Genomic DNA, 22,790 nt, shown 5'->3' on the forward strand with positions numbered 1-22,790 from the left:
ATAATTGGCCCTACCTGTAAAAACAATTACCAAAATAGAGAGCTCTGTAGCTTATTTTTGTGTTAGAAAAAAATTATGCAAAGCAACACCTGCAGCTCTCAACATGAATGTAGAATATTCAGAACAGTTATGTGTTTATCTGCTTTTCTTTTTCATCCAAATGTCATATTTCATTGCTGCAGTAATTAATAAATAGCTCATGGTTCCCATATATGCAATCTGGAATTTAATGAGAAACTGTTTTAAGTCTATATGAGTCCATCCATCCATTCATATGTAAAACTGATCACTTCTAAGTGTCAAGGTTTTTGCATTAAGTACATTTTGTATATTGAGCAAATTTCACAAATTTAAAATCACAACAGCTTTGCAAATAAAACAAGAGCAAAAGCCTGAAAGATAAGGACATAAAAGAAAAGAATAAAACAGTTAATAATTAAAATCATCCAGCATTTTTATTCTTGAAACTATTGAACTTTGACATAATAATATACATATCCTGGCCGCTGATAAAGTTTTGCTTACTAATTTTGTCCCATCTTTTCAGCTTAACAAAATCGTCGTACTACTGGGAAACCTGCAGCCTTGAAGGCATTCTGCATAATTAGCTAGATCACAGCACGGTCCTACTTTATCACTTCCGAACAGTGTAAAGAGTACAGATCGGTTTGTTCAATCGTTTTTTTTTTACAATTCTACTTACCCCGCTTCAGGAGACAAACCGTCTTCAGCTGCTCATGTAATGAGGCAATTCAGAGTATACACTGAGCAGTGCATGCACTGACCAAATCATTTTAACGTGTCATTATTGGACAGGCAGCATTCAAATCAGGTACACCAATTACCCTACTCTGCATTTCTGTTTAGACAAAGAGAGGTCGAGTCAAGCAGCTTGGGGCAGAACAGAAACACATACATCTCTCGGTGACCAGCAGGATTAAACCTTCCAGCTGTGAGGCGCCCTGCTAACCACTGCTTCGGTGTGCTGCCCCTGTTCAATTACCCATAATTTATTTACATTTCAGCTCATCGTTGGCGCACAAAGAATATATAAAAAAAAAAAAGATAAACAAGTAATAATATTTATCAAAACTGAAAATAAAGAAAAATCTTTTAACCTTAAACACATTCAGTTCTTAAATAATTAAACGCAATTAAACGCTTGGTATGACAGCCATATCCATTTAAGAAGTACTTTTAATCACAGACATAGACCCTATTGATCGGAGGATTCTTGGCCAATGTCATTACAGTTTTATATTTTACAGTATACCTCTAAGGTCCTTATACATTCCTCATGAACTTTTTCCTATTTTTGTCACGTTACAACCACAGCCTTCAATGGGATTCATACCATACAGTAGATCAAAACATAGAGAAGACAGTTTTTTATTAAATTCAAAATTTTAAAATGAGATGCGCATTCATATGTTGCCCCCTTAACCCTGATGCTCTAAATGAAGATCAGTGTAATTACATTTCAACCTGGAGAGACCTACACATAGAAAAGTTGCAATTAGAAAATATTCATATCATGTATATTGGTAACACAGTCATATTCTTCAAAATATTTCCATTTAAGGAAAACCAGCTATATTCGAGGAATCAGTGACTCTGCAATCCCTTGCACTGAGCATGCATGCAGCGACAGTGGAGAGGCCAACGGGTTCAGGGAGAGGGAAGCTGATAATGACAGAAATTAAACAAGTTATTTGGCTTTGATGCTGTGAATCAACATAAGCTTGGATGAGCAACCTAGAAAAGGATTAGAGTAGTCTTCCCCCGGGGCCTGGACACTGGTGGTGGAATAAGCCAGAGGCTGAGTGGGACTGAAAATTAAAGAGGAGATGGGGTGGAGATGGGTGAAAGTTCACTGGTGTGCGGGAAACAGAAGCTGGGCTAGGAGGTGAAAGAAGGGGATCTTGCAAGATGATTGGTTTCGGAGAAGATGCATTCCCTGAATGTATTGACTGGAGGTAAATGAGTGACATCACGGGTGTCTTACAGATTAAATTTACACTTAAGCTGCATGACTGATATTTTCATTTACATCAGCACAGTAGAGAACAGACTTCATGATGACAAAGAAACATCAGACAGGTAAATGCGACATTTGTAGATGTCAAACAGATTAAGGTTATATAAAAGTATCTCAAGCAGGTGCTTTTTGCAGATTTAGCCTTTGTGGAATGCTAGCAATAACATCACACTAAGGTTTGTCAGCAAACCAAAAGCACCATAAGGTAAAACATGGTGGTTGAAGCATTATAGTGTGGAGCTAAAGAAGAAAGAGAAGCTGGATGTTGGTTTTGAGAAGGTCTACAGAACTCAACACATAGTTAGAGAATGGAAATGCATTGGTCGAAGTATTAGAACCTAAATACAATTGAGAAACTGTGGCAAGAGTTGAAATTTGTTATTCTGAGAAATTCTCAATCCAATCTGACCGTGTTTGAGTTATTTTGAAAAGAGGAAAGATTGAATTTCACTCTCTAGATAAGCAAGTCTGAAGATTTTGCAGCTGTCCTTGCAGTGGAATGGAGTTTAATAACAAAGTAGGCAAGGTTATATATGAATTTAATTTATAAAACATTATTAAAACCATGTATTATTATCCTTCCATTTCTCACTACTTTCTGTTGGTCTGTCAGGTCTAGTGCTAATATGAACTGTGGGTATAATGTGACCAAATTCTTAATATATTAGCAGATTTCTAAACACCTTTTCAAGGAAAACTTTTGAAGACATGGTCTCAGATCATCTTACGTTATTATTGCCTGTAATCTGTCTAGTACATCAGTGCTGTGGTTTAAAAATCTCTCACTGCCCTCTGTTGTCCATTTACATAGTGAGCAGATAATAGCACATAGAGAAGACAGAAATGAGTCGGCACCATATTCGCCCTAAGAGACAGCACTAGTTGAGGTGTGCATTGTTTTTATAGCACTTTTTGTAACCAGTCTCCACATGCTACAGTATGTAACCCACCGTTCGCTCTTTATTGTCCTTACAAAGCTCTACATGGCTCCAGGAACCAACTGTGAAAGTTTCACCTGTTAGATGTCTGCTGCTTTGGTCTGTCAGCGTGGAGCCCTATATAGGACGAGGTTATGGATGGCTAAAGAGCAAACCAACATGACGAAATAAAAATTCTAATAAAAAGTTCTCACCAAGTTTCGTGTTGATCACATTGTCTCTGCAACTTATTTCAGGTGATATCTTTTGGGATATGGACTGTCACAAAAATATTGGAACATGCAAAGAAATCATCAGTTTCAAGAGAAATATTATTTAATCTTAAGACTAAAGCAGTTAAAGAAGTGGCGGTTCTAGACCAAATGTTCCAGGGGGCCAGGAGGGGGCAGCAGGTTTTCATGGGGGCACAGAAAAGCATGAAATAAAAAAACAGGGCAAGAGATTTAAACATATCAAGAGCACTGAATAAAGCGAAATTTCTATTTAATTAGGTTTAATTAAAATTCTATGTCTTATTAGGTTAATATACATTCACAATACAGGAATTTTACCTATTTTTGACATAATTTAAGTTAAATAAAAAAAAAAAAAATCTGAATGAGGGGTCAAGAAAAACTGATAAATTCAGCCATAAAAAATAGAGCAATTTGTTTTGAAAAAAAAAATTTAAGAGATGAAAACTGGGATCCTATCTCAATACCAGTGAAGCTATCACCTTATCATTTTTAAATAATTAGTAAAACAGAATTTGTAAAGAAAAAAAATATATATATCCAAAGGACCTATTAGTAACCATGTCTGTTCCAGTCCATATAATCATTAGAATGATGTATTCGGTACAGGGGCCATAACAGTGGCCAGGACATGATCTACAGGGGCACTGGCCCCCATTGGCCCCTCTCTAGAACCGCCCGTGAGTCAAAGCAATAAGTTAATAAACTAATAAAAATACAGTTTCCTCCTTCACAGACACTATTTGGGGCAAATTCAACTCCTATGGTACAAACAATGGGCATCATCATATAGGAAAGGTTAAAAAATCAGCAAGCAAACAAAAAGGAAAAACGTGATATGCGGATCCATAATTGGATCACATCTGAAAGCATGGATTTCGGTGGCATTAAATTAGTGGAAGCTGGCATAAAACAAACAATTTAGTGTTAGCTCTAATGCAGACTACACAATTATATCAAGAGTTATGTTAGAAGTAGAGAAAGTTAACAGTTTTTTTTTGTTTTTTTTTAAGAGAAGGTTTTTCTTATATTCAAGTTATGAACTTCATGGGCATAAGATGTACCAATTCTTTTTTTATGTTTGTTTGATCATGATAAAAATAGGCGACGTTTTCTCTGCTGCAGATTTCAGTGCATTACTTAAACTTGATTGTATCCAGAGCAACCCAGCGGTATAGAAACCAGCTCTTAAACTTAATAGTATGCATTCTAAAAAGGAAATAAATAAAAACATGGAAATACATTTTAAAAATTGCAAGTGATTGCAGAGGAGAGCCCAAAAAAGGTAAATCTTTAGCTGAACTACAGTAAAGTTTTAATTTTAAATTCATTTAATAAAAAAAAAAAATCACATTTACAGTCCAGATTTGAAATTCTTTTTCAGTATCTTCTAGTTCTCCCTGATTATGATGCTGCAATGAAGACACACAGATACTAATTGGGCTTGCTACAGCCAATTTGGCTTCCTTAGCAGCATTGGGAATACAATTTACCACCAGAACTGACTGCAAAAGACGAGCAAAAAGAACCTGGCACAGAGTTACCAAACTATGCTCCTTCCAGTTCAGAGACCCCCACCCCTGAAAAAAAAAAAAAAAATTATACACAGATAGATGCTTACACATTCCCCTGCTGTCACCCAATAGAAGCATATATCTACAACACAGGCAGACGAGCACAAGACGGTCCCTAAAGAGTGATAAAATAGATGAGAGGATGATCCATGGTGAGTCTGAAGGACTGGATAAATATTGACCTGAATGAATGAGGTTTGTCAAAGTCCCTAAAAAAGGTTATGAACAAATATACCCCCACAAACACACTAGGTAACATCCACGCCCTCCAAGAACCCCTAAGTCTGTAAAACTCACATTTTCTACTTTTCAACTGCAACGAAACTAGGAATCAATATTTCATAGAGAACCTAAGACTTTGCTCCAAGGAAAGAAGTATGAATAATGAAGCCAGTGAGTGTGTGTTTTGCTGATTTGTGTCATTGTCTATATAAGAGTGCAAGTGTGGTTATAGCTACTTTTTTCATTAGGAGCACAGCTGAATTTCAACTACCTACTAGACAAAATCCCAAAAGGATAGAGTATTACATTTCTTTTTTTTTTTGTGCTGGCCTGAAGGGAAGTAGTTGGTGTATCATTAAATCTAAAATGGAAAAAAAAAAGCTGATAAGATCCTTTTTCCTGAAGGTTGCTGAACAAAAGTTTATCAGTGCAAGTGAAATAAGATTTCCAGAAACCATGACAGAAAGTACCCCCCCACCAACACACACACACCTCTTTACTGTAAGTTGAGGCTTTGGCAAAAGAAATTCATTGTCGTATTAAAAAATACCAATTTTTTCTCACACTGCAGAAAGTAAAAGTTTAGGGATGTCTACTCACAATCCTCTTCATTGGGTACACCTATGTGTTTCTTAGTTTCCTGAAGGTCAAAACGAGCCTCAGTTTTAGGGAGGAAAAAAATTAAAACCATTAGGATTGTTGTTTTGTACCATCCCAACCATATATGACAAACCAGATGAATTAATTACTTTTATTGAGCCTCCAACCTGTTAGAGTTGAGCTATAGTTGAAGATGGAAACACCAGGTCCAGTAGTTATTCAAGGGTGTGAAATTGAGGCTACAGTTTTTAAAGGTTTAAGAAGTTTTAAAAAATATATATATATTTTTTTTATTGTGTAATTTTAACCCATAAATATCAGTAAGGTCTTCCAAAAAACTGTTACCGACAATGTTTGTGTAACCTTTCAGCAGATTGGGGAACTTTATCAGAAATCCAAATCCTCTACAGCTGGATTATTGAACCATCAGTGATGTCACTTTTGCTCAAACAGCCGTCACAGTCACCATCATCTAAAAAAAAAAAACTTAAAAAAAATGATGTGCAGCTTTCATACTGGTGCTCCTTCTAAAATTGGGGGGCGATATAAAAGCATGTAGGTGTGCAAAACCATGCATACCCTTATGACTGCACACTTTACCTTAATACATCATAATTAGCCTGGAATTGACCTCAGCCTTGTTTTTTTTCCCACCACCTGAGAGACTGAAAACCAAAGAAAATACGTTCAAAATATGTTAATTAGGCATGAAATTTATGTTTTATGTTTAGGGTTTCCTTGAACCAGTACGTTCTATTGCTGTAGAACGGCACATTGATATGTTTTACAACAAGAAACACATTTCGCATTCAAGAAAAGGCACAAGAGGAAAAAATAACATTCTCTTAATAATGTAAAATAACAGAAACAGTATGGATTTCATTTGGCATTTATTGCAAGTTCCTAATCACATCAAGGAGGAAAGAAAATACATTAAAATTAGATCAAATTTCAGTTCCCCCCTTATTAATGCCTAAAATACACATGACAACCTTTACAAGTCATGATTAACTGTGAATGCCTTTTAAAACATACCGAACAGACTGCTTACACAGACAGTTTTTCAGTTTGGTTACACTTTCACTCCTGATCAGAGTTGTAAATTAAATTGCTATTGTCAGGTTTATGTTCATTGTGCTCTTTGTCAAAGATGGAAACCTCAATTGATCCCTTCAAAAGAACAAGAGTGTTGATTTTACCTGAAATTTCTTTGTTTGTTTTCCTGGAAATATTCATCATTAAATTATAATTTTTCTCTTATACAGTAGATGTGACGTAATTATTTGTTTCTATACATATTCTCTTCAAAATATGCAGCCTCACAATGACAGAACAAGATGCATTGACTGTGTTTACAGCTCATAGGGATTTTATTTGTACAGAAATAAACCACTTTTTTAAAGGCATCTTTTTACTGGTAGGGTTCCAAAAAGACCTTTCCCAAGGATTTAATGGGTCGTTTCACTGGCTTTTTTCTTCTTTGTCATGGTTTGCTCTCGTTTTATAGTGCTCCTCTGGAAGATTTCTTAACTTCTGAGCAGCCTGAGACAAAAACACAGAAATATTCAATCACCCAACAGAGTAATGGATGCAGACCTACACAGCCAGTTTTAGAAAAATTAAACCTAGAATTTAACTTATTCTTATATGCTAAGAGTTAAAAATTAAACTAAACAATAGGGTGTTATTGTTGTTTTTAAAAGGTTTTAGCATTTTGTCACATTTTAACCCCACATTTCCTTTTCCTTTTCTTGGTTATGACCAGAGTGCATTGTGGTAAATTAAAAAGATGCACAATTTTAACATTCCCTCAACGTCTGAATCAAGGGCCCGTTTTTGTAAAACCACCTTTGGCTGAATTTACCTCTAAAAACCTTTGTAGTGATATCACTGCTATCTTTTCATATATAATTCGCTTATTTGGAAAAGAGCATCAGTAAATATCAATTTTCGTTTCAGCAAAGAATTTCACTTGGATTTAGTCCTGGACTTTGACCCATGCTAACGCATGAATACACTTTATTCTAAACTAAACTATATCAGCATTCGGCACCCTGCATCATTCTCTGACCAGATGTCCTGCGTTCTTACATGATGATGCAACCACCAGTATGTTGTACAGTACAAGGGATATGTTCAATGTTTGTGCACCGATAGTCTTGATCCATACGATCACTGCCATCCTAATTTGTTCTAAGCTCCTGAAGGGAACTTTTTATGCATTTGTTTACAGAAAGCCTTTCTTTAGGGTCACTCTTCAAGTTCAAAATTGCCTAGTGAATAACTGGAAGTTGTCCAAAGGACAGATTCCCCCATCTGAGCGGTGGATCTCCTCCTCTCCTCCAGTTAAAATGGGCCTTTCAGCTTCTCTTACACATGCTCTCCTTGTCTGGCGTTTAAATTTAGAAAAACTGCCAATACTTTGTAGGTGTGCAGTTGTGCTTTACTTTTCCCCTTTCTGGCTAAAAGCTGAACTGTGATCTGTATGATTAAATTATGATCTTCAGAATTTCAAAAAAAAAAAAAAAATCTTTTCCATAACTATATTTCCAAACTCTGTTATTTCTTGGTCTTCTTGAGGCCCCGTCCACACGAAGTCAAAACGAACACGAAACGCTAATATTTTCCAGAACGTTTGTCGTAAAGACGGAGACGTAAAATAAATGTGATCGTCCACACGAATGCATGAAAACGCTACAAAATGTATGCCAGGCCTGTAAGTGGCGCTGTCGTGCCAACGCAAAAATAGGCGACGAAATGTTGGGCATGCGCACTAATATTTATACATGGTTGCCCTGCGGGTCCATTTTCGTGGTTCAGTCAAATTGAGGTGCTGAACTATGTCGTCGATATTGCTCTGTTCTTCCTGGAGATATTCCAGAAGAAGAAGATTCTGTTGTAAGCCCGACAGCAGGGTGAGTAGCATTAGTAGCAACCATTCAACACAGTACGGCGCCATTGTTGTTGTGATACTGTGTCGCGCATGCGTGTTTAGAGGCGACGCTATGACGCATGCGTGTAAGAAAAAAAATGCGGTTAGAGCTTAAAGATGGAAACGCGAAAACGGCGTTTCAAAATCTTCCCACTCTGAAGGCTTAATAAAAAAAAGATCGTTTACAGACCACGAAACGCTGGCTTCATATGGCTGAGAGGCTGGTTTGGTGAAAAATTTGTGCGTTTAGGCCAGAGTTTGACTTCGTGTGGACGGGGCCTGAGACTGTTTTCTTTTTTTCCCCCCATCACATCCCATCTCTTTTACGGATATAACAGGTGTCTGCTCCTTTTAAATGTGTGGTTGTAATGTGGGAAATGGTAATAATGCTCAGGAAATATAAATACTTTTATGAGGCACTGATTCCTCCTTCTATAGACAGTATTGCTATATACATAGTACAGTAGATGGAGGGTCTTCTACAATTAGAGTGTTACCTGTTCAGGAGTTAGATCCCTTTGCTCCTGAGCGAGCATCTCATACCCCACCATGAACTTTTTAACTGTGGCTGAACGCAGCAGCGGTGGATAGTAATGAGCGTGAAGCTGCCAGTGGGAGTTGTCTTCTTTCAAATGAGGGCCAGTTGGAGCACCTGAGGAACAAACAGAAGAGAGAGAGTTACATGCTTTGTTCAAACCGACTACTGGCTCTTAAGCTTATTGAGAAGGACTGAGCTTAAAGCAATTTCAAGCTATTAAAAGCATCTAAATGATTTATCGTAAATCTAATCATGCGTATTTGGTTGCTTTTTATAGACAGCATAGTTCCAAATTCCAAACAGGAAGTAAGCAAAGTGATGCAGTTACCGCTAGTTTTACCAGATGTCTAAGACTTTTTTTTTATGATGGCGAGCTTAAAAAATACTGAAATATAATTAAACATGCCAATCTGATGACTAAAGGGCTGGTTATACTCCTGCAACAGTGTGTTGCAGTGAGCTTGACGCAGACATTTTTGATTTATGCCCAGTATTGAATTGTGGTCTGCACTATACGCTGTGGGTCTAGATACAGCCGAGGCGGTGAGGAAGTGGGGTCAAGTTTAGTCCGAAAACGGAGGGACATGACGGCGAAAAATACCGGGAATCCAGGTGGGAAAAGGGTCCCAGCGTTCTCGAGAACCTCGCTCTTCTAGCTGGTCCAACTTCACGAGTTGTTTTTTCCGCAATTTCGGTCATAAAAAACAAAACAAGCCGGCCTCCTGTCTGCGGTCAGTTACAGTTTGGGAGAGGTGCAGCAGAGTGTCTGCGTAGGGGGTGGGGAAATATTTTTGTTCACTGCGACACCTAAGCAGACGACCTAGTTTCGAAGTATAAATCAGCTTTAAAGGTACAGTTAACATTTGTTCTATTCTTTAAATTAAGCAACTCTAATAGGTCACCTTATAGTGAGCTAGCATATGATTATGGAGCAGTTACACTAAGGTTCCTTTAACATTTCATTTATACAATCACTATTATGTCGGACTTACACTGTGCGATTTTTTTCCCTTTTTGGGCCAACTTTCAAGTCGTGCGAGAATTTTTCAATCGGGCTGACTTTCAGTCTGATTGTGCGTTGTATAGTGAACGCCATCCCAATCATGACCCCAATCAGGAATCATGAGGTGGGGAGAAAATCAAACATGTTTGAGATTCAGTTGGCCATCATGGGGAAATCGCTCAGTGCCCAAACAAGGATTCTTCTTCTTCTTCTTCCTCTCAGATGAAAACACAAAAGCATCGTGGGGCTGCAATGAGTGAAATGGAGTTTTCTATAAAATTGACAGACCGTAGTACCCATGTTTGCTCAGCCAATGTCTTTGTCCAAATACGCTGTCACATTTTCTTTTTAGGGCCTTCAGCACAAAATTGCACAAATTGCCAAGGAAGCACGTTTCACTCTAGTGAGCTTCATATTTCTCTTGTACTCATTTCGCTTCCGAATCGACGAGTCAGAGTAGCGCCATCTCACTGGGGTTCTGAGTCCGATGTGGTTTTTAGACGTACAGTGTGATCAGGTAGATCGCATCAGATCGTCGGGTCGCACAGTGTGAGAACATACATCGTGAGCTGTGAACTCAGTGGGGTTTCATCGTACAGTGTGAGGTGTAGCTCCTTGTAACGATTGAAAAAAATCGCAGTATCGAGTATGCCCGGCTTTAGTAGAAAGTCTCATAAAATTTCAAAATATGCATGTTTTTCAAGACAAAGGAGTGAGTGAAAAAGCAAATATAAAGCATTTTTAATGCCAAAAGATTTATTAAATCAGCCTCAGGAATTTTTGCTTCTCGAAAAAGAATAAAAAGCATCAAATGAAAAAATGTACAGATTTTCAACTTCTACATGATCAGATTATGGTCAAATGATGCACGCTCTTTGCTGTAGACACCACTGTAATATCTCATGTTTCTACATTTATTAGGAAATCTGATCTGACAGCAAAAACATTCCTTAATTGTTTCCAATTGTCCTCTCTGTCCTTTTGTGATCGGATGTCATCTGATTAGACATCAAGTGAGAGTGACTTTTCACCAACAAACGCCTGTGCCAAGCTTAGTTTTTATCTTGGCTGCTACACTAAATGCCCATTTCTCAAAGTCATAACAGAATATTCATGTAGACCAATTTACCACAATAGCATTTAAGTAGCTTTTGTTCCCACCGCAAGGTTCTAAGTAAAACAATTAGTAGCGTAGAAAAAGCAGTATATCTTTCTTAAAGCACATTGAAAGTAAAAGAAAATCCATGGAGACATTGAAGAAAGCGCTTTCTCTTGAGTCCATTTACTGACAAAGAGGACTAATCAAACACAGATAAAGGAGGAAGAGGAGCACATTACGGAAATTAATTGATAAAGAAAGAAGGAACAAAGGAAAGCCTGAAGCAGACGGATAAAGAATGAACACAGACGGACACTCCTATTAGAGGACAATTACCCAGTTTTAAATTGTCTCTGGCTTTGTTTGTACATGCATGCGTATTAGTGTACGAGTGTTTTTCCCTAGACTGTCGACCATCAATTGCGGCAGTAACCAGTGTGACAGAAAACTCCCTGAATGTGAAGGTTATCAGGAAATAGCTGTTGTTATCCAGAAACAACATTTGAGCAAAAGTCTAGTTTTCCAAATTAACATTCTGAGGAAGGTCCTGCTCTTTTGAATAATAAAGTTTACTGCCTCAAAGGTTAAATGTCATTGACGGAACATTTACCTCGGCATCGTTTAAAAAGTTCAAAGGATTACGTAAGGCTGATCTGTCAAAAGTTTAAGATGAAGTGGGTGTTGACCTTTTAAGGAAACGATGATCCAAAACACAAAAGGAGATTCTTCTCACGGCTCAACCATTAAATATCGGAAGGTTTTAGGAATGCTGGTTTTAAATGAAGAGAACTTTAATTATTTTTAGTTAGCTGCTGGTAGCTGGTTGCCCAAAAGCAACTCATTGAATACATGTTTTAATAGGAGAGATGGTACATCTTAATATTATACGGCTGCAGTTTCTTTCAAATAAATAGGCTAATAGGTGCTGTTTAAAAAAATAAATGAGTTGATCCTACAGTAGCATACCTATTTCAATCATCCTCCTTTATTTTATTTATAAACTTTACCATGCTATTTAGCTTTAATGATAATAATCATAACTACTGAAAAACAAATTGTGGCTAGTTATAATGCTGATTGGCTTGTAACTTTGGACAACTATCAGCCACAGTTGCTGGTGAGTTTAAGAAACCCTGAAGGCAACACAGGGAAACTGAAAACAGAAGTTCTGCACTAGGCAGCTGGTCTCTGCTGACTCACTCCACCTACACAAGGAGATGCTTAGACCAACAATAAATTAAATGATTTTCTTATAATAAAAAAACAGAAAATAAATAATTTTCTTCATTATAAAAGTTAATAAAAAAATAAAATAACTCATGAAAATTTGACAAAAAAGGAGTGTTCCATATGTTTCGAATCTAAAATAATGCTTTCACATTCATTTTATGTCAATGGGCTAAGGGAACGTTATTGATTTTTGTTCATTTCCGGGTTTGCATGTGTTTTGGATCCTTTTTATTGTTTGACATCTTGCCACAGAATAAATGCCTTGCCCAAATTGCCGCTTGAAGTCTGATTCACATTTTCCATTCCTTGACTATTATGATGAAGTTTTTCTTTGACCTTTTTGCTCATTTTAACCATTTTAACCAATGAGTTTCAAAAACTCATAACACACTCATTTATTTTAAAGGTACATAATTTCCAGACAGGTTTTGGTTCCAAAACTGGGATCACACATCTAGTTTGCAATGATGCAATGGAAGACATTTTGAGCTTAATCCACACTATCTGCTGTATGGTCCAAATTACAGCAGCATTCTATTCTTTTCTATTCTGTTCTTTTGTATTCTGTTCTACCAATTAAAGTTTGTTGTAAAGAAAAACAGATCTTAATCTCAAGTTCAGGCCAAAAAGAGTAGCGGACATTTTCAATGCCAAGTAAAGAACCGATCTAATCATAGCTGACTTTAATCTTTTATATCAAACAAAAAACAATACACTACTGTCACTACATAAGTAATCTAGATCTTAATATGTTTTCAAACATGAAACAGAAAAAGGTCAAAGAAGCTCTCCACTTTTTGGATGCTTTATTATTCAAATTTGCAGAAGAACATGTTGCAGTTTCGGTCTTTGCACCGCTGCTTGATGTACGGTCTGGAATTACACCGCAAGTGAGGACTCTTTACGTATGAGACATCCTGCTTTACATAATAGAGAGCTGTCTTAATGCATTACATATTCCAGTGTGTCTGGATGTGCATTGAAGTGGTAATACAGCAAGTATGAGTGTGACATCAAAGATGCGAGTGTTCTCATAAATTTATTAGGGCGGCGGTGATTGAAATGCAACAAGGATTACCTAACCCCTGAAAGATGTACACTGCACCTTAACTCTAACTATCGTTCCATAACATCTGATAACTAAATACATATTCATATGTTATACTTGTGTTACATGATGGCTGCGTTTACATCATTATTTTTGAGTGAAGACCGATGAAACATTGGGGTGTAGTGCGAAATCCTCATGATGGAAAATCATATTTATGCAACGTTATTTGCGCACATCTAAAGCCAAATGATAAAGGAAAAAACTGAAAAATAACAGAAAAATGTGATCAAAATAAATAAAAAAGGGTGACAATTAAAAAAGAGTAAGAATGTAAATTGTTTTAATTGTGTAGTTTGAACAAGTGTTGGAAGAAGAAGAGTATGAGAAGTGAAGATGAGGATGATTTTGAGCTGAAAACATGCACGCTTTGACTGCCACTCATAAAATCACATTTTCCTTTTAACCTCTTATAATTTGATGTAGCGATGGAGATACTTTAAAATTGCAGGAAAACCTTTCCCTAGCATTATTGATTAAAGTCATGGAGGAACATACTCTTTGGCTAGTGAACTGCATTTGGTTTACCTTTTGAATTTCAATTAAAGCAAGAGAAGCAACCTTTATCTGACCTATAATCATAGCTACATATTCAGACACAGTAATGTATCCCAAAAATGTGCATATTAAATTTGTGATGCACCATTTAATCTGTCTGTTTTTAAATCACTAAAAGTTATCCTTAGATATCTTCTTGCACATACTTTCATCGTCTTACCATGCCAGCCCATTGAGTACGGGAAACATACTTCAAAGAGGTTGTCATACTTGGTCAGCAGTTGCTTCATAATGGCTGCCAGACCTGACAAACATCAAAGAGAAAAAATTACAATAAAAGTTACATGTAAATATATTTATTTACAGTAAAATAAACACATGGTTTTCAAATATATCAAACTGTCCACAGGGTTGATGGACATAGGGTTGTAATGGACAAATGAAACAAATACACAGCCATCATGATTACATGATAAAATGTCATTTTTCCTTCAGCAGTTCAAAGCTTTTAAAGTTTCTATTTTTGAAGATTATGAACATTTTTTCTCAAAGAATTTGTCAAAAACAGGATTCACAGGAGTAAAATTTTTAACTAACCTTTAGGTCTATTCTTAACAGTTCCTTATGTCATGCATACTGTGTTGGGGAATCTCCTGTATATACGATTTTTGTTGGTATTTTCAAAGTATAATTCAATGAAGAGTCATGTCTGAATGTTTGTCAATTCATTTCAAGTCCTTGAAAACTTATGACTCTTATTATGTGTATTTTGAAGTTTTAGGGAGGGAGAGATATATTAAGGATAAAACATTTAGTTAATATTACCAGAGTAATGCCCAGAAAAATAGGTAGTTTATCAAACTTCCCAGACCTGAGCCGCAGAGAGAGTATCTTTTACAAGGATATTTGTTGATATTTTGTTCTTTCGCCAGACTGGATGATACAGCAGAACAAAATAATGGTAATTATATTTGTGGCTGTCTAATGTCACGCACCTCTCATGTTTCCCCCTAGTCCTCTTCTAATTGGCTGATCAGCCCTCATAACAACTGCTTCCTCTAATTCCTGTCATCTTCTGAGTCAGCTGGGCTCTGATACTCAGAAAGGCACATAAAAAGAACCAGAGACAGCAAGAGTTTCCCAGACTACATTAATAAAATGTCTAATTAATTCATCAAGGTCCAGTTTCCATTATTTAGCTTGTTTTGTTCATTTATCTAGTTATATATTTTTTGTTTTAAATTCTTACAATGTTTTATCCTTAATTTTCCTTTGTATCATTTGAGTCCTAATCCAAAATGAAACATTACCGACTGAGCCGTTATCAAAAATTCATCAAAAATAAATCATTTAATTCAATTCAATTCAGTTTATTTATATAGCGCCAATTCACAACATTTAGTATATTTTGGGCCGCCAGAACTTGTGAGCCAAAGTCACTCATCGATCTTACAGAGAGAGGAAATGCAGATGCAAAATCCCAGAGCAAAAGTGCAAACTAAATAGCTCCATCCAGAACTGGATAGCCACTCTACTCACCTGTTATCCAAGGCAAGTTTAGTATGAGGACCTGCAGGATTAGAAGTGGTTCTGAAATGTTGAACTTCTTCCCTTCTTCCCAATCTCTATATGGCCTAAATTAATATTAGTAACTAAAGCTCAATTTCTAGGATGTAAAATTGGTAAAACTTTGATGTGGTTAATATTCTAATTATTTCAGGGAAGGTTTAAATTTAAAGAAAAAAAATCCTCTTTATTTTTAATCTGTCATTTTACAAAATCGAATCATTTTAAAGTGTTTATTATTTTGATTAAAGATAGAAAAAAAATGTATTGCATGCTTTATCAACTAATGGGATTTTTTATTATAATCTTTAGTTGAAGTTTAATTACTTTTGATTGATAGTAAATCATTAAAAAAGTAAGTATAAAGAATGACCTTACCTCTGCAAAAGTGTGATGGCACTTATTGTACTGGAATTAAGTAATCTTTTCTTTGACTGTTATACTGTTAAAGGTATAGAGGACGATCTTTTATTTCCAGGTGGATCATCTAAATGCAGAAAGTGGTTCTCCTAATTGTCAGTCATTCTGGTGATATGTTTACGTAAGGTTGTCCTACGTGCTCTCCCCGATAGCTATCTTTTTCTGCACATGCAAACTTTCAGGTGTATATCTGTGGTGAGCTACAGTACGGTTTCTGACAGTCACTGAAGCTCACCTTTCTCACCGCAGTTCTTTGATAATGGCTGAGGGTTGTAAGAGAAAAAGTGTCTATGAAGTGTATGAGAGGAAAAGAAAGGCATCAGAAGAGGCAGATATCTCCCAGGATGCTTTGCGCGGAGAGCTCTCCTTGCAAAGCACTATGGGATTAGCTGTCACAGCTGCCCGCTGTCACCATAGGCTGTTGCTAAATGACAGCGGCGACTAATAAAGATGTCGCAGGCATTGCACTGGAAAAAAATTGAAATCTAGATAAGTTGTTTTTTCTTAAAATAAGTTTATTTGTTCTTGGATTTAGTAGGTAAAAGAGAGATTTTGCCAATGGAACTAGACAATTTACACTTACAATAAGAAAACACAATTGCGTTGTCTTATTTCAGTTGCATTTTATCTAATTTTCTTATTTTAAGAGCAAAAATACTCATTCCATTGGCAAACTATCTCATTTACCTACTCAAATTAAGCGTAAATACACTTAATTTAAGACATTTCGACTTATTTTTAGATACTTTTTCCAGTGTGCATGGGGGAGGAGGAGTTACATGACCAACAGAGCAAAAAGCAGTGATCATCTTCCCAAACGGTTTGGTATAAAGTCCACTATATAGTCTCTGCTGTATGTGGACACAGTAAGCATGTGTAAGCTATGAGAACAGCACAAATTCCTCCACAATATCTTTAACTAAGGCATCATTAGTTTAAGTTTGTGGTCCTGTTTTTATTTCCTTTATGACTTGCTTTTATTATGTTTATATCTTCACTTGCTTATTGTGCTTTTATTTTGCTTCTATTTTACTGTTTAATTCATGTAAAGCACTCTGGATTGTCTGTGCTGAATTGAGTTTTATAAATAACCTTACCTTTGTAGTATTCTGGAATTATAGGAACATTGATGTAGCTTGCAAAAAGTTATTAATGCTTCATACATGGATCAAAAGTTTTGAGCTGGACAGTACACTGTATTGCCAAACACGTTTGCCTGTATAGTCTATTTGCACATATATCCTAAATGTTCTATAATTAAGTGCCACTGTATTCTTTGGAAAATTATTAAGGATGAAAAACACAAGAAAGAATGTTAGAGATGATAACATTAGATGAAGTTGAGACGAAGAATCTGCTGGGGTTTTTTTTCAAATAGGTTATCTGTGGATGCTGTTACTGACTAAAGGGGAGTAAAAGTTCTTCATTTTCAATTTCAGTATGGAATTCAAAGTAATATCAAAGGATGCAGAGATGTAATAAGTTATGTAACATAAAACAGCATTTTTCCAAAATTTTCAAAGGCATGTCCAAGTTAATTCATTGCCTGACAGAGCAAAACCTTCAGCATATATAGGCTACAAATGTCAACTATGTTGAAATTCAGCTCATACCCATTTTGTTAGCTCTATTTCTAAAAATTGAAAATACCAGCTTCTGTCTTAAATAACTGTAAAAATATGCATTGCATTTGTGTTTCAATGTAACAACAACTTTATTTTATAAAAGTGGTCAAAGTCTTTATAAGTTTAAAAACATGTTTTCTGTTCTAGAAGCTTGAATGTGAATTGAAAAAACACCAACGAGTCACTCTTTCCCTCATCCTAATCACCTCCTCGCTCTTTCAGTCACTTGCCCTGTCAGTACTTTTACACACACTTACTCCCTCTTTCCTCCACTGTCAGGTCATTGATTCTGAGGACATGTCGTCGTGGCAACAGCAATGTCTGGTAGGGCCACGTTGCCCAATAAGGAACCACCACCAGCCAATCAGAATTTTCCACCACCACACGCTCCTAAAAGAACAGAAACATTTGTATACGATTAACATGTGAATTAAATTGCATCATTTAGTTATCTGTAAGTTGTGAAAGTTTTGCGATTGTTCTTAGCAGACAGCAATGTGTTATCTAGTACAATTAAACTCAGAGAGTATAAAAATCAACAGCAGAATTCTGTACAAACTGTAGTTTATTAATATTACCTCGACTAGAAGTTATTTTTCTAACTTCGTTTGGTGTTTCAATGTGGGCAACCGCCTCGGTGTGACCAACTACGGAAGCTCCAATGACACCACGTCTGTCTGTGACAGACAGATTGAGCTGTGTTTGTAGCTCCACCCAAAAACAAACAATATCACAGCCAACCCATCCTACTCAGCTAGTTCTTGCTTTCTTCCAATGTGAAGGCTACAGCAAAGCTCCATCAGGATGCTCTGAATAGCTTGGCTCTGTTTAAATGTTCTCAGATGGCCAGTAAAGTAGCACGTCGCTAAACGCAGTACCAGGAGTAGCCTAGAACGTGCTGGGTAAGACTTGGATAGAAGCATTCGATATTTGACCAAAAATCTGGATTGATAACGACGTATAGGCAAACTGTTCCATGTCATTTAGAATGAATTGTCAAAAATCCTCATTTGTGCAAATTAACACATCATGGTGCTAATTTCTCATATAAGGCTTGCTACAGTTAGCTAATGCATCACAGCAAGCAGACTTCATCAGCTAATTATAAAGCTATGGTGTTAAGATAAGTTTCAATTTAGACAATTGTCATGGCTTTGTCTCCAACTCCTACGAAATGGTCAGAAACAACAGCTAAAGATGATGTATCCCGACTGTGTCTGGCGTCGTGCGGCCCATCCCTTTCAGATATGGACCCTCACCCAAAATACAGGTGCTGGTCATAAAATTAGAATATCATGAAAAAGTAGATTGATTTCAGTAATTCCATTTAAAAAGTGAAACTTGTATATTATATTCATACATTACATACAAACTCATATATTTCAGATGTTTATTTTGTTTAATTTTGATGATTACAAATGACAACAAATGAAAATCTCAAATTCATCATATCAGAAAATTAGAATATTACTGAAGACCAATAAAAACAAAGGATTTATAGAAATGTTGGCCAACTGAAAAGTATGAACATGAAAAGTATGAGCATGTACAGCACTCAGTATTTAGTTGGGCCTCCTTTGGCCTGTATTACTGCAGCAATGCGGCGTGGCATGGAGTCGATCAGTCTGTGGCACTGCTCAGGTGTTATGATAGCCCAGGTTGCTCTAATAGTGGCTTTTAGCTCTTCTGAATTGTTGGGTCTGGTGTATTGCATCTTCTTCTTCACAATACCCCATAGATTTTCTATGGGGTTAAGGTCAGGAGAGTTTGCTGGCCAATTAAGAACAGGGATACCATGGTCCTTCAACCAGGTACTGGTAGCTTTGGCACTGTGTGCAGGTGCCAAGTCCTGTTGGAAAATGAAATCTGCATCTCCAAAAAGTTGGTCAGCTGCAGGAAGCATGAAGTGCTCTAAAACTTCCTGGTATGTGGCTGCGTTGACCCTGGACCTCAGAAAACACAATGGACCAACACCAGCAGATGACATGGCACCCCAAACCATCACTGACTGTGGAAACTTTACACTGGACTTCAAGCAACGTGGATGAAGTGCCTCTCTTCTTTTCCTCCAGACTCTGGGACCTTGATTTCCAAAGGAAATGCAAAATTTACTTTCATCAGAGAACATGACTTTGGACCACTCACCAGCAGTCCAGTCCTGTTTCTCTTTAGCCCAGGCAAGACGCTTCTGACGCTGTCTGTGGTTCAAGAGTGGCTTGACACAAGGAATGCGACAGCAGAAACCCATGTCTTTCATACGTCTGTGTGTGGTGGTTCTTGAAGCACTCACTCCAGCTGCAGTCCACTCTTTGTGAATCTCCCCCACATTTTTGAAGGGGTTTTGTTTCACAATCCTCTCCAGGGTGCGGTTATCTCTCTTGCTTGTACACTTTTTTCGACCACATCTTTTCCTTCCCTTCGCCTCTCTATTAATGTGCTTGGACACTGAGCTCTGTGAACAGCCAGCCTCTTTAGCGATGACCTTTTGTGTCTTGCCCTCCTTGTGCAAGGTGTCGATGGTCGTCTTTTGGACAACTGTCAAGTCAGCAGTCTTCCCCATGATTGTGTAGCCTATAGAACTAGACTGAAAGACCATTTAAAGGCTTTTGCAGGTGGTTTGAGTTAATTAGCTGATTAGAGTGTGGCACCAGGGGCCATCAATTTTGAACCTTTTCACAATATTCTACTTTTCTGATATGATGAATTTGAGATTTTCATTTGTTGTCATTTGTAATCATCAAAATTAAACAAAATAAACATCTGAAATATATGAGTTTGTATGTAATGTATGAATATAATATACAAGTTTCACTTTTTAAATGGAATTACTGAAATCAATCTACTTTTTCATGATATTCTAATTTTATGACCAGCACCTGTATATTGCTCGCATTGTTGCTAAACACACTGAGACATCACTGGTCCCTGTCTATGCCTTTGCGCTTTGAGGACCTAATAAGTAATGGTGAACTCAAAGCTGGTGGTGAAGAAACAGGGTGATGCAAACTCTGCTGTCACTGCTACTAAGGTGAGAACCTGGAGGAGATGAGTCGTCAGCTGGACTATGGGACAACTAACCCTAGTTTATGGGATGAAATATGTTAAATGATCTCATCCTATGCTCCTCTAGAGGTGCCGTTCAAGATTGTTGTTGTGGTGGTGTTGTCTCAGGCACAGGGCTCTGTGGCTAATCATGTCATGCCTTAGTGATTCTAAGAAGGCTGAAATCATGGATGCCACTTATGACACATCAAATGGTGTTTTTGGCCCTTCCTAGGAGAAAAAAAGGGAGATAAGTACACAGGAAACATGAGGGAGAGGCTTTTAACATTTGATTTCCCAATAATGGCGAGCTGTTATTTTTTTTTTTTTTTATAAAAAAATATATATACACTATATTGCCAAAAGTATTTGCTCACCTGCCTTGACTCACATATGAGCTTAAGTGACATCCCGTTCCTAATCCATAGGGTTCAATATGACGTCGTTCCACCCTTTGCAGCTAGAACAGCTTCAACTCTTCTGGGAAGGCTGTCCACAAGGTTTAGGAGTGTGTTTATGGGAATTTTTGACCATTCTTCCAGAAGCGCATTTGTGAGGTCGCACACTGATGTTGGACGAGAAGGCCTGGCTCTCAGTCTCCGCTCTAATTCATCCCAAAGGTGTTCTATCGGGTTGAGGTCAGGACTCTGTGCAGGCCAGTCAAGTTCATCCACACCAGACTCTGTCATCCATGTCTTTATGGACCTTGCTTTGTGCACTGGTGCACAGTCATGTTGGAAGAGGAAGGGGCCAGCTCCAAACTGTTCCCACAAAGTTGGGAGCATGGAATTGTCCAAAATGTCTTGGTATGCTGAAGCATTCAGAGTTCCTTTCACTGGAACTAAGGGGCCAAGCCCAGCTCCTGAAAAACAACCTCACACCATAATCCCCCCTCCACCAAACTTTACACTTGGCACAATGCAGTCAGACAAGTACCGTTCTCCTGGCAACCGCCAAACCCAGACCCGTCCATCAGATTGCCAGATGGAGAAGCGCGATTCGTCACTCCAGAGAACGCGTCTCCACTGCTCTAGAGTCCAGTGGCGGCGTGCTTTACACCACCGCATCCGACGCTTTGCATTGCACTTGGTGATGTATGGCTTGGATGCAGCTGCTCGACCATGGAAACCCATTCCATGAAGCTCTCTGCGCACTGTTCTTGAGCTAATCTGAAGGCCACATGAAGTTTGGAGGTCTGTAGTGATTGACTCTGCAGAAAGTTGGCGACCTCTTCGCACTATGCGCGTCAGCATCCGCTGACCCCGCTCCGTCAGTTTACGTGGCCTACCACTTCGTGGCTGAGTTGCTGTCGTTCCCAAACACTTCCATTTTCTTATAATACAGCTGACAGTTGACTGTGGAATATTTAGGAGCGAGGAAATTTCACGACTGGATTTGTTGCACAGGTGGCATCCTATCACAGTTCCACGCTGGAATTCACTGAGCTCCTGAGAGCGACCCATTCTTTCACAAATGTTTGTAAAAACAGTCTGCATGCCTAGGTGCTTGAATTTATACACCTGTGGCCATGGAAGTGATTGGAACACCTGATTCCAATAATTTGGATGGGTGAGCAAATACTTTTGGCAATAGAGTGTATATATATATATGTTAATTTTAACGTTTTATTTAGATTACAAAAATAAATTGTAATAAAAATAATCCTATTAATGATGTTTTAAAAATTAAGACCTACGACCTGATTTAAGACATTTTAATACCAATTAAGGCCTTAGTTTTATTTTGAAGAATTCAATGCCTTTTAAGACTTTAAGGACTCGCGGGAACCCTGTATTAAGGGCCTTTCAGATAGGAAGCGATTTGCGCTGCGCTGGCCGCGGGGTTCAGCGCATTTGCGCTGCGCCGGCTGGGTTGCCGGGTCTAGTCATTTGTTTGTTGTTCCAGCTTTTGGTCAGCAGCAAATATGTATCTGACCCATGCTAAGAAGCAAGCGCTAGCACTAGCCCTGCTAGTTCGAAGAAAAAGAGCAGCAAGAAAGAAGAGGCTGTGGGTGCACGAAACACTCAGGTCCAGAGAGCAGCTTGGGGAGTTCCCGCTTATGAAAGAAATTGCAAACTTGTGTCATATAGTTCGGGGAATTCAGACACACACAGTATAAGCTTT

General features: G+C 37.6%; 1 protein-coding gene across 1 annotated transcript in view; it reads right to left on the reverse strand.

Annotated features, from left to right (window-relative positions):
• Positions 1-6,478: 6,478 nt before the first annotated feature.
• The window catches only part of galt (galactose-1-phosphate uridylyltransferase), a 55,555-nt gene continuing 39,243 nt past the window's right edge, over positions 6,479-22,790 (reverse strand). Inside the window, exons 8-11 of the mRNA XM_038268236.1 lie at positions 17,882-18,014; positions 14,234-14,317; positions 9,035-9,189; positions 6,479-7,147 (exon numbers count right to left, since the gene is read on the reverse strand). Of these exons, the coding sequence (XP_038124164.1) occupies positions 7,067-7,147; positions 9,035-9,189; positions 14,234-14,317; positions 17,882-18,014 (453 nt within the window). The 3' untranslated portion in view covers positions 6,479-7,066. The remainder of the gene's footprint in view (positions 7,148-9,034; positions 9,190-14,233; positions 14,318-17,881; positions 18,015-22,790) is intronic.

Source organism: Cyprinodon tularosa, unplaced genomic scaffold (assembly GCF_016077235.1).
Source record: "Cyprinodon tularosa strain WSP-4 unplaced genomic scaffold, ASM1607723v1 ctg7, whole genome shotgun sequence".
In the NCBI taxonomy this organism is placed as follows: domain Eukaryota; kingdom Metazoa; phylum Chordata; class Actinopteri; order Cyprinodontiformes; family Cyprinodontidae; genus Cyprinodon; species Cyprinodon tularosa.